Genomic DNA, 13755 nt, shown 5'->3' with positions numbered 1-13755 from the left:
CTTCCGGGCTCCGAGAGTGGACTGAGCCGGCGGCCGTTGAGAGCGCTCGAAGGACGCCTCGGCCGCCGCTCACCCGCGCGCGCGCGTGGGGCGGCGGTCTCGTGAGGCCGCTGTGCCCAGGGGCGCGCCAGCTAGGCTGCTCCCCGAATGCTAGTCGCCGGCAGGATGCGCCCACCTTGCCCCCAGCCTAAATCCCGCGTGCCCGACCGAGAGCCCGCGGCTCAGGTGGGGTTATCTAGCCACCCGTGCCGTGGCAGTTGCGGTCCCCCACCAACCTTTCGTGTTGACGGACCTGAAAGAACTAACGCATTTATTGTAGGCTGTTTTGTAGCACATACTTCCAGATGTTTTAAAAGACGGTCGTGCAATACTTCATGAATTTAAAACTATATGCACGCACACACTCATTATTTACTAAAGCTGGGCTTCTAAAAATAAAAATAAGTAGCCAGATGTGTGAAAAAGATTCCAAAAAGAGGAAAAGTGAGATTTTGATATCTTTGAAAAGAGTCTGCCGTGGGTTTTGTCCCCACCCCCCCATACCTACTGCTCAAATGCACTGAGTAATCCGGTTGTGTCTACTTTTCCTCCAATCAGTCTGGTTCTTCACAAGCCCTTGGCTAGAATTCATGTGATACCATTCTCTTGTTCAATACCTTCTCAGTACAGTGAATACTTATTCATTTATGTAGTGAATGAGATGGAGAAGATTCTTACCCAGAATTCCAGTACGTATGTTCCAGCAGAAAAATTTTCTAACTTCCAAGCCCAAGCTGCCACCCATTTTCTCCTATCCGAAATCCTTTGGCCACTCTGACTTCCGGTCTTTCTGAATAGACATTGCCTTATTCCCTGGGACTGCAATGCCTCCTCCCTCTCGGCCTCACCTCCAGTCTCCACCTATATGCACTACCTTTTAAATCTTTTGAAATCCCAAAGAATGAATTAATCGATCATACTAATTAACAGAAAGGCAGACGCACAAACTGAAAGGCTGGGTGGGAACACAGAAAAGCTCACTTAGGGAATCACCACATCTAAACTGACAGTTGAGATGCGATTTTACCGATGCAGAGGATTTCAACAGGACCATCTAAACCTAAAAAGGATCAGCATGAGCAAGAACAAGGCAACAAAAATCTACACCCAGCTTGTATCCCAATAGAACAGCCAATGCTAGACGAACAGTTTCTAAGCAGGAGTTGAGCCAAAAGCTGGTTTCATCTTGCTTCATAGTATTAGGAAAACAACTACAGTAAGTACTTAGACTTGTAAATTAGTGGGAAGTATTTTGAATGAAATCCTGGTTTATTTATTGTTTCTCTTCTTCAACCTTTAAGCAGACTTTATATTACTCTTGTGTATTTAGTTCTCTCCATAACAGGAGTTAGATGTACCATCCAGAACTTATATATCACACTGCCTAATGATACCTGCAAGATGGTAGAGTTTCAGTAAACATTTATGGAATTTAATAAAATCTGATTTGTGGTTTGAAAACCTGGACTGTGCTTAACTATATGGTTAGAGACCCAGGCATCTGCTTGAGAGAAAGGGAAAATGCAATACCCTGAGCAAGGTAATTTTGTGAACATATAGTCAAACAGTGATATCAAAGTTACATATAATTGATCTAATTATTAAAATGTCTTTAGCAGATGGCAAAGAAGCCCTTTAATATTTGCAAATTTTGAAGTGACATCTATGGCCAAGAAATTTTACAATTTTTAAGAGCAATCCAGAATAAATCAAGGAAAACCTAAGTGAAAAGCATATAAAACATGCAAAAAAAATATAAACAAAGGTAAGTTCAGACTGATCAAAGTCTTTTAGAAAAACTTTCCAAATATTCAAAAATCCAAGGATTTATCGAATTCTGAGAAAGTTTTAGGTTATATAGTTAAAATATTACCAAGATTTCAGTGATACAAATCACAGTTGCAAAAATTGAGACTATATGAGAGAAAGACACAAACATTTTAGTCTTATATGAATTCATTCAGAGATTTAAACTGAAATGAAGAATCATCATTTGGGATTGTTTACACTTTTTTTTTAAAAGGAACACACATTAAAGACTGTGTTTACTTCATTAATGAGTAAAGTGTTGAGGTATTACAGCCAGTTCAAAGGAGAATCCAAAGATCAGGAATATTGAAATAAATGTGCCATTGGAGGCAAAAAAGGGAGGGATGTCAGCTGAACCTCTGCTGGGCAGAATTTTCATGTCTATGGACACATTGCTATCAGTTATCTACAGTGATAAAACTATTTTACTATTGTAAAATAGCTCCTATAGAATCCTGTAGCCAGGAAAGGTGAGTTCTCTTCTAGAGTCTATAAACTCCAGACAATGCATACACTGAAGTACAAATTTTCCCAATATTTCTATATCCTACTGTCCTTTTTATGGACTGCCTGGCCCCTGAGTATTTGTCCACCCACATCCTATATGGAATTTTTAATATATACCAGATTGTTAAAATAATATATCATCTTCAAAGAACTGAAATATCTGTCTTCTTCAAAACTAATCTGTTTTCCTTTAATAACAAAAAAGCCACTGTGCACAATTCGGCAGAAGTCTGAAAATTAGTAAGATAATATCTGTAAAAGTTTGACTAGTGGTTTTATCTAAAACTAGTATGTTTTAAATAATAAGGTTATAAAAAGCTGGATATTTAGGAAGTTACTGGGCGACACAAAACAGAATTTCAAGTCTTTTATTTATTGCAAATGTTATATTTGTATATGTATATATACACAAACAAAAATTTTTTGAAAAACTAATGAAATTCAGTTAATAAACCTATTATTAATTTTTATTATGAAAGGTTATGAAAATTTTGAGTGTTTAAAATTTCACCATCCATATCATTTTTTCCAAAGTAAAAATTCATTTTTTCCACAGATGGAATAATAGCTCCTACACACCTCACTAGTTTTTTTGCTTTTACTAAGAAAAACCTTTTCTAACTTCTTTTCTCCAGCCTAATTTCTTTGAAAACATTAGTTACAACAGAGACATGATCCAGCACACCTTAGTAAATGTAAACATTCTAAATTATATTAATAGCAAGCTTTGAAGTTTCAGATTTCAAACTTAAAGTGCTCATGAAATTCTCAAGTGGTTTTATGATATCTCAATTTGATTGAAGATATTATAAGAGCTCCTGCTTTGTTAGAGCCAGGTATCAACAGCATATCTGATTAGTTCTATTAAATACTCCGTACCTTAAAGTTTAATTTATTTAAAATAATGCTATTGTAAAAGAATGCCATGCTTTAACATGATTCGTAATAGAAATTCTATTATTAAATTAATTTTTCTAATATTCATTATCCATAGATAGACCCATAGACTCTACTATCCCTAGAATCCATGGAATCATTTATCCACAGAATGATCATAAAAACGGAAGACAATAACTGTGTGTGAATACACACATACACACTTTTAGTATACTTTGTACTCTCAAAATAAGATGATATCTAAATTGTGGATTTTGCGCATTCTTCTGAAGAAAGAATATTCCTTTATTTGTGTAGTGAATGAGAGAGACAAGATTCTAGCATATGATGATTATTAGTCCATGCAAGATGAAAAACATTAGATATTACAGACAGCTAATTAGTTTTCACAGGTATTAGATAATCACAAGTTCAACCAGAAACTACATTAATGGCAACTAAGGTCAAAATTTGTCATTTAAGCACTTAATGACAAAACTTAATTTAAGAATCATTACAATACCATGTTTAAAATAACACAATCCATGTTTGGTGCATTAACCTCACAGAATGACTGAATAAGACTTATTCAGTGATGGAAATGGAAATGTTATTCTAAATGCCCTGGCTTTACTGCATTTCTTATATTTCTCAATTCCCACTACTCAATTTCTGTTTTTCTGTGTTAGCAAAGTTTGTTTTATGGTATTTCATTTTCATTCATAGTTGCAGCAGGAAGAAAGGCTTTTCAAGAAAATATCAGGAAAAAAAAAGGATTAGCTCAGTTCCCTGAAGATGTCTGCAAAAGTAAAGGTGAAAAAAAAAAAAAATCAAGTGAGGGAACTATATAAAGGAGGTGCAGGTGCAGGACGAGCAGGAATTAAATTTCCCTGAGATGATACTTTCGGTTGTGGTGGAGGTGGCCTGTGAGGGGAAAAAAGACAGTTAATCATGTGTTTCAACTGAATAAAATAATACTACGTCATTAAAAGCCCAATGTAACACCATCTTTAACATTGCTGACAATTCTTAAGAGTACATTATATGCTGAGATTATTATTCATCTTATATGCAATGGTTACAGGATGCAATCAGCGTCTAAAATGGAGTAACTACCAAAAAGTAATGCTATTCTATAATCAAAAATATTATATGAAGGTTCCAGTTTATATATTTTTAAAAGGAATAACACATGAAATTGAAAAGACAAATTGTAAAAGACAAGTGAGGTCACTAGCTCCGTTTACATAAATAAAGCTGAAATTCCAACTCATTCAAAACTAACACCCACTCTGAGAACCAAACCTGCTATGATTTTTCTATACCTGTTCTTCACCTCTATACCCTTCCTCACCCTCTCCATCCAATTCTAGTATTCCTCTACTCCAATAACACAGCAGAACATGACCTGGTGAGTATCTGTCTCACAATTCATATATTCCTCTCTTGATGCACAGCTGGATTTCCACGCACTCTTATGATATAATAAACATTATAGAGGAGGACACTCCTTAGTGTTGCAATTCAGTTGCAATCTGAAGGACTTTTGGGGGTGGGAGGGGTAAGATGCACTTTATATGTTGCAAAATATCGTAATCAGTGTTCTTCCTTGCTGATTTTAAGTCCATCCATTGAGAACTGAAAGATTTCAGTGCTTGTGTTTTTCAGTTTTAGAACTTCCATATGATTCTTTTATTAAAGTTTGTAGTTCTGTGCTGAAAAGTCTCAATCTTAACTATTAGTTCAATGACATAATCATTAGTCATTTTAAAGTCTATGGCTGATGATGCTCCTCACTGGGTAATACCCTCTGAGTTTGTCTCTATCATCTGTGGTTTTTCTTGTTTTAGTCACATTTTCTTTTCTTGTACGTCTGCTCTTTTGACTGGGGCCAAACATAAAAAATTGTAGAAATAAGTTAAGGATCTAGTTTATCCTTATTGCTAGGGCCCAACACAGTGCCTGGGAGGACTGCTAGGGTACCTCCTGCTTCGCTGGGCTCCAGTTGCCCCTCAGCCCTGTGAATTTGTTGCAAGCTCTCCTCAGCTTCCTAGCCTCTTAGTTCTCACAGTAAGAATTGGGAGACATGTCCAGGACAGAAAAGTGAACCCCAAAAGTTGGGATTATGTCTGGACTGCCTTTCTCTCCTGGGCCCCACACTTCCTCCTCGTTTCCTTGATAGTTCACTCAGGCCTTCAAACACGTATTTCCTTACCTTGTCTAGCTTCTCTAGCTGTTCCTAATAGAAAGGCTGGTCTTACCCATCTGGTTTGCCATTGCTGGGTATTTTAAAGGCCCTTGCTTCTGAATCTTACATACACCGAAGGCTGCAGCACCATTTGCTTGTCTTGCTCAGACTTAAAAAAATTTTTTTTAAAGATTTTATTTATTTATTTGACAGAGAGCCACAGCGAGAGAGGGAACACAAGCAGGGGGTGTGGGAGAGGGAAAAGCAGGCCTCCCGCCGAGCAGGGAGCCCGACGCGGGGCTTGATCCCAGGATCCCAGGATCACGACCTGAGCCAAAGGGAGACGCTTAACGACTGAGCCACCCAGGTGCCCCAGTCTTCTTTAAACTTGCATGTTGACACTGCACTAATATGACAAAAGTTACATAAAAAGTTCTTAAAAGCTTTTCTAAAAATTGTGTTCCATCTAAACTGCTGGCAAGAAATACTCTGTGCTAAATTAAATACAAGGGAGCAGTTCTTAGACATTAACCCTGGGTTTTACTCTGGTTAAGTAATCTAAGTGAATTCACTTCAGACCTTGATGGGAACTGCTGAGGCTGCTTGGCTGCGTAAGTTGGTACCGGAATTCTGTTTGCATATATAGGCTAAAAAGGAAAAAACAGTTATTACCACAATGCACTCATAAATATGTTTTCTATACAGACAGTAATCAATATATTTTAAATCAGTGAATAGATATTTACAATGCTGACATTTAAAAACAGTTTGCTTATTCAACATATCTTTGCCACTGAATGTGGAATACTTAATTCTTTTAAGGCTATATTTTTTTAATTCAATAATACTATTATAATCTTGGTTCTAATCAACTACATTAGTTAAAAGGTAACTTATTTCCTATACCAATATATATATTTTTTTAAAGATTTATTTATTTATTTTAGAGAGAGAGAGCATGCAGTGGGGAGGTGCAGAGAGAGAGGGAGAGAATCTCAAGCAGGTTCCATGCGGAGCACAGAGCCCAGTGTGGGGTTCAATCCCCCGACCCTGAGATCATGACCTGAGCTGAAACCAAGAGCCATACGCTCAACTGACTGAGCCACCCAGGTGCCCCATCAACATATATTTTTTAAAGATTTTATTTATTTATTTGTCAGAGAGAGAGAGAGTGCACAAGCAGGGGGAGCAGCAGAGGGAGAGGGAGAAGCAGCCTTCCCGCAGAGCAGGGAGCCCGATGCAGGACTCGATCCCAGGACTCTGGGATCATGACCTGAGCTGAAGGCAGCTGTTTAACGAACTGAGCCACCCAGGTGTCCCAACATATATTTTTTAAGGTTTTATTTATTTATTTGACAAAGAGTGAGAGATAGTGAAAGAGTGAGTACAAGCAAGGGAACGGCAGGCACAGGGAGAAGAAGCAGCAGGCTTCCCACTGCGCAAGAAGCCCAATGCAGGACTCGATCCCAGGACCCCAGGATCATGACCTGAGCCAAAGGCAGACGCTTAACCGACTGAGCCACCCAGGCACCCCCTATCAACATATTTTAAATAAAATCTTCCAAAAATATATTGCCAAACTTGTTCGGTATCTAACTAGTATTGTAAATACTCCTAATTTACAACCCTTAATTTGGGGATTCATGATATTCCTTCCTTGACAAGATAGTTGAAAGAAGTTTTATAATGAAGTGAGAGTCCATAATAAATAAGAAAGTAAAAGTAAGAATATTCTTCACATATCACATTACATTAGGAAAAGTTAGGGAAGATCAGATGTAATTACGGTTAAGCATCCAACTCTTGATTTCAGGGTCATGAGTTTAAGTGCTGGGCGTGAAGTCTACTTAAAATTCTCTCTCTGCCCCTCCCCATGCTTGCATGCTATCTCAAAAAAAAAAAAAAAAAATATGCACGGTGTTGGAGAAGAGCTTGACCATTCTCTGGGTCCTGCTGTAGAACAGGCAGTCTTTTTTTTGCCCCAAAGAATATTTGCTTATACTGTTAAATGGAGAAGGGACACAAGAAAACGTCTCATTCCCTTTCCACCAACCCATGGAAGCAGCGCTTTAAGAGGGTAGTTAAACTCTACTTCTTGGAATTTATCTGACATATACTTTTACATGTATGCAAAGACGTATATAGAAGGATCCTTGATGCTGCATTTTTCTGTGGTAACAAGATTTGAAACAACTGGTTTTTTAAATTTGTGATAAATCCAAAAGATGGACTGGTATACAGTTATTAAAAGCATGGGATACATGCTTGTTCCTCACAAACAATGGACTAAAATGTTCCAAGTACAGAGCACTAAAATGCTGGTTAAAATATTAACAGGTATTTTATTTTATTTTTTTTAAAGATTTTATTTATTGATTTGACACAGACAGAGAGCACAAGCAGGGGGAACAGCAGGCAGAGGGGAGAGGGAGAAGCAGGCTCCCCGCTGAGCAAGGAGCCTGACGTGGGGCTCAATCCCAGGACCCCAGGATCATGACCTGAGCCGAAGGCAGATGCTTAGCTGACTAAGCCACCCATGCGCCCCAGGTATTTTTTTTTTAATGCTTGAATGAGTTACTAGGGAGTAAGAAACATCTTAAAGACCAAAAAACAATAAGAAAGTATGAAAGAGTCCAGATATGTAACAGCGTTTGTCCTATGAATATCTTCCATCCCTGGTGGGCTACATTGTATGTTTTCAGGTAGTATATAGACCTAGAATTGGATGGAATTGGATGGAATGCTGGATATAAGACCTAATATAAAGCTTAGGCCCCTGAAGGGCAATATCCTCACTGGATTAACTCACTAAAGAAACACCTATCCCAAGGAACAGTGGAGAAACTTGCCTAAATAGACCTTGGTACTGGTATAAGGGGAATAAAAGAAAATCATCTCCCTGGGGAATTTCTAACCATACACTCATCCTCACAAAGGTTTGGGGGGGCAGAGTTCATAACACTTGTGTGGCCCAAAAAAACACCAACAAAAATTTTAATTTAAAGGCACAGAGGGGCGCCTGGGTGGCTCAGTCATTAAGCATCTGCCTTTGGCTCAGGTCATGATCCCGGGATCCTGGGATCGAGCCCCCACATCAGGCTCCCTGCTCGGCAGGAAGCCTGCTTCTCCCTCTCCCCCCACTTCCTCTGCTTGTGTTCCCTCTCTTGCTGTGTTTCTCTCTGTCAAATAAATAAAATCTTAATAAAAAAATTAAAAAAATAATAATAATAAAAAATAAAGGCACGGAAGATTGACCATGCCCTCAAACACGTGGCCAAGGGAAATACACACTCTCTCTGCAGGAACTCACTATAATTCAAGACTGAAATACTTCTCTCATATAAAATTCAGAAGAATGTCAATTTACAATCAGTATCACAAAGCACACTAGCAAACAAGCCACTGCAAGAATCAGTAGAAATAACAAACCACAGAACCAAGACTGCACATATTAAAATGATCAGATAAAGCACAAAATGTAGGTATTTTTTATGTTTAAGGAAATGAGTGTTTTTAAAAACATAATGAAGCTACAAGAAACTATCATAAATAACCAATGGATTTGAATCTAATTTATCTAACAATGTATCTAAAGACAAGCAGAGGAGAAAAATGAAATGGGGCAAGGAGGAAACTAAATCAGTCCAAAAAAATAGAAGAGGCTTTGTGGTGTGGGAAGAAAACAGAAGAAACAGGAAAACAAAGAGATTATAAAAATAATATGGTAGAAAAACTATATTAATAATTGCACTCAACATAAAGTCTCCAGTTAAAAGACAAATATTTTTTAAAAATTTTTTAAATAAGATATTCTGTTTATAAGAGACAACATAAAGACAAAGAAAAGTTGCATGTAAAAAGACATAAAGTAAATATTAAACAAAAAGAAAAAGCTGGGGATGCCTGGGTGGCTCAGTGGGTTAAGCGTCTGCCTTTGGCTCAGGTCATGATCCCAAGGTCCTGGGATGGAGTCCCACATCGGGCTCCTTGCTCAGCGGGGAGCCTGCTTCTCCCTCTGCCTGCCTCGCTCCCTGCACGTGCTCTGTCTCTCTCTCTGACAAATAAATAAATAAAATCTTAAAAAAAAAATAAAAGCTGATATTGCTGTATTAATATTTTAAAAATGGATTTGAGATGAGAGATGGTCTTTCCCAATCTCATACATAAGGATTCTAACTACCGACAGCCAAAAACCTTTTAAAAATAGCTATCAGGAACTGCTTTAAGGACTTCTCATTATCAACATGAAAGATGTCACTGGAAGAACATGGGGAAATATTTAAATATGCCAAGGAAACTGACCTCAAAATCAGGAACACAAGGATGCTTGCTTTTACCACTGCTATGCAACATATTACTGGAAGATCTAGCCAGATAAACAGGAGAAGAAAAGAAAATAAAAGACATCCAATTTGGAAAGAAGTACAACTACCTCCACTCACTGATAACACGATCCTATATAAACAAAAAATCCCGAAGGGTCCACAAGAAAGCTACTAAAGCTAACAAATGAATTCAGCAGAGATGCAGGATGTAACATGAACATGCAAAAATTGGTTTAGCTTCTATACACCAACAATGAAAAATCCAAAAAGGAAATTAAGAAAGCAGTTCCATTTACAATAGCATCCAAAAGAATAAAACACCTAGGAATAAACTTAACGAAGAAGGTCAAAGACTTGTATACTGAAAATTACAAAACATTGCTGAAAGAAATTAAAGTAGATCTAAATAAATGGAAATACAACTAGTGTTCATGGATTCAAAGACTCAGTACAGTCAGGATATGTCAATAAAACCCAAAGTGATCTGTAGATTCAACACAACCCCTATCAAAATTCCAACAGCCTTTTTTGCAGAAATGGAAAAGTAGATTCTCAAATCATATGGAATCAAAGGGGCCTTAAATAACAAAGCAATCTTGAAAAAGAAGAAAAAGTTGGTGGACTCACACTTTGCAATGTCAAAACTCATTACAACCCCACAACAATCAAAATAGTGTAGAGCTGCCATAAGGATGGAAATAGAGCCCAAATGAATAAAATTGAGAGAATAGAAATAAACCTATACATCTATGGCCAACTGATTTTCCACAAGGTTCTAAGTCCATTCGATGAAGAAAGAACAGTCTCTTCAACAAATAAGGCCAGGACAAGTGGATTTCTACATGCAAAAGAAAGAAATTGAACCCGTATTTCATACCATATACAAAAATTACTCAAAATGGATCAAAGACCTAAACATAAGAACTAAAATCATAAAACTTTTAAAACATACAAGTAAATCTTCATGTCCTTGGATTTGACAATGGATTGTTAGAGATGACATCAAAAGCATAAGCAACAAAAGAAAAAACAGATAAAGTGGACTTCATAAAAATTAAAAAAATCTTGTGCATCAAAGGACATTATCAACAAAATGAAAAGACAACTTATAGAATGGAAGAAAATATCTACAAATCATATATCTGATAAAGTGTTAATACCCAGAATATATAAAAACCTACAATTCAACAACAAAAAGACAAGCAACCCAATTAAAAAAATGAGCAATGGACTTGAATACACATTTCTCCAGACCAGAGATACAAATGGCTAATAAGCACATGAAAAGATACTCAACATCACTAATCATTAGAGAAATGCAAATCAAAACCACAACAAGGAACCACTCAACATCCACTAGGATGGCTATAATTAAAATTTAAAAAGCAAAGCAAAAACAGAAAATTAACAAGTGTTGACAAAGATGGGAAGAAATCAGAACACTCATGGTAGAAATGTAAAATGGTGTAGCCACTGTGGAAATCATCTGGTGGTTCCTCAAAAAGTTAAATACAGAATAACAATATAACATATCAATTCCAGTCTTAGGTATACACCCAAAAGAACAGAAAAACAGGTGCTCAAAAAAGAAAATAGGTACTCAAACAAGTACATGTACATACGTATTCATGGCAACACTATTCACATTAGCCAATAGATAGAAACAACCCAAGTGCCCATTAATAGAAGAATGAATAAGCAAAATGTTGTATATACATAAATATGTAATTATGTAATATGGAAGCCATAAAAAGAAAGTTTTCACACTACTGTAGGGATGAACCTTGAAGACACTGCTATATGAAATAAGTCAGACACACAAAAGAACAAATATTTCATTATTCCACTGGCAAGAGGTACCTAGAATAGGCAAATTCATAGAAAGTAGAAAAAGACCCTGCACAGTCAAAGCAATCTCGAGAAAGAAAAACAATGCAGGAGGCATCACACTTCCTGATTTCAAACTATATTACAAAACTACAGTAATCAAAAGAGTATGGCATTAGCAGAAAAACAGACACACAGGGTGATGCAACAGAAAAGAGAGCCCAGAAATAAACCCACACATATTTGATCAGTTAATTCACAACAAAGGAGCCAAGAATATACCATGGGAAAAGAACAGTCTCTTCAATAAATTGTACTGAGAAAATGGGAGAGCCACATGCAAAAGAATGAAACTGGACCACTACCTTACATCATACATAAACATTAACTCAAAATGGCTTAAAGATCTGAATTTAAGACAAAGCTCTGAAAAGAGAACATAGGCAGTGACATGGGTCTTGGAGACGATTTTCTGGATTTCATACCAAAAGCAGAAATAAACAAGTGAGACAATGTCAAACTAAAAAACTTCTGCACAGCAAAGAGGACCATTAACAAAATGAAAGGGCAACCTACTGAATGGGAGAAAATACTTGCAAATCATTTATCTAACAATGGGTTAATATCTAAAATATATAAAGAACTCATACAACTCAATAACAAAGTAACAATCTGACTAAAAAATAGAAACACCATACAATCTACTAATTCCACTTCTGGGTATTTATCCAAAGAAAACAAAAACACTAACTCCAAAAGATATCTGCACCCCCATGTTCACTGCTACATTATTTACAATAGCCAAGACATAGAAGCAACCTAAGTTTCTGCTGATGGACGAATGGATAAAGAGAATGTGCTGTGTATATATATAATAAAATACTATTCAGCCATAAAAAAGACGGAAATCTTGCCATTTTCAACAACATGGATCAACCTTGAGGGCAATATACTAGTGAAGTAAGTCAGACAGAAAGACAAATACTATATGACCTCGCTTATATGTAGAATCTTAAAAAAAAAAAATAACTCATACATACAGAGAACAGATTGGTGGTTGCCAGAGGTGGGAGTGGGGGATGGGGTGACATTGGGTGAAGGGGGTCAAAAGGTACAAACTTCCAGTTACAAAATAAGTAAGTCATGGAAATGTAATGTACACAGCATGGTGACTATAGTTAATAATATTGTACTGTATATTTAAAAATTGCTAAGAGAATAGATCTCAAAAGTTCTCATCACAAGGATAGTAAAATTATGTGGGCTAATGGATATTAACTAGACTTTTTGTGGTGATCGATCATTTCACAATATATACAAATATTGAATCATTATGTTGAACACCCAAAACTAATAAATGTATGTCAATTACATCTCAATTAAAAAAAAGTAGAATAGTGGTTGATAGGAGTAAGGGGGGGTGGGAAGTGGGAGTTATTGCTTTGGGTATAGAGTTTCTGATGAAAAGGTTCAGGAATAGTGGTGATAATTGCACAATATTGTGAATATAATTAATGTCACTGAATTGTATATTCAAAAATGGTTAAAATGGCAAATTTTAGGATATATTTATTTTACACAATTAAAAAAGGAAAAAATATATCAAGGATGAAGAACACATATGTAATTTCTAACTTGTATGTGTGAGCACCCTGCATATGTAGTGTTATGGAAAATTCTCCAACATATATGTTTAAGGGGGGAAATAGCATAACAATTTTTTGTTTCTTTTTTAAAAAGGAAAAGGGAGAATAGGGAGATTATATACACACACACACACACACACACACACACACACACACACACACACACATACATACTCATCTGTAATAAAACATGAGGAAGGATATCTAATGACTTTAACTCCACATAATTGGAAAGACTTTAAAAGTCTGACAATATCAAGTGTTTACAAGGATGTAGATCAACAGGAATGCACATATACCATTGATGATACAATCACCCAATGGTGTAACCTCTTTGGAAATGAATTTGGCAATTTCCAATAAATAGTTACATATCTTTCAGCCCAGCATTTTAATTCCTACCTGCCCCTAGATCAGTGCTCTCTAATAAAATTTTCTGCATTGATGGAAATATTCTCTATCTATGTTTTTCAATACGGTAGTCAGTGGCCACATGTGATTTACTGAGCATTTAAAATGTGAATGAGGAATGGAATTC

The 13755-nt window shown here is 36.5% G+C and overlaps 1 protein-coding gene across 1 annotated transcript in view; it reads right to left on the bottom strand.

Moving 5' to 3' along the window:
• Window positions 1–2781: 2781 nt before the first annotated feature.
• ADAM9 (ADAM metallopeptidase domain 9) overlaps window positions 2782–13755 on the bottom strand; it is a 147698-nt gene continuing 136724 nt past the window's right edge. Inside the window, exons 21-22 of the mRNA XM_028124047.2 lie at window positions 5999–6066; window positions 2782–4155 (exon numbers count right to left, since the gene is read on the bottom strand). Coding sequence (XP_027979848.1) covers window positions 4062–4155; window positions 5999–6066 — 162 coding nt within the window. The 3' untranslated portion in view covers window positions 2782–4061. The remainder of the gene's footprint in view (window positions 4156–5998; window positions 6067–13755) is intronic.

The sequence above is a fragment of the Eumetopias jubatus genome, unplaced genomic scaffold (genome assembly GCF_037043125.1).
Source record: "Eumetopias jubatus isolate StellerSeaLion01/CBP00866 unplaced genomic scaffold, mEumJub1_p1.0 scaffold_2, whole genome shotgun sequence".
NCBI lineage: Eukaryota > Metazoa > Chordata > Mammalia > Carnivora > Otariidae > Eumetopias > Eumetopias jubatus.
Note: the sequence above shows the minus strand (reverse complement) of the source record. Positions and strands in the feature narration are given on the sequence as shown.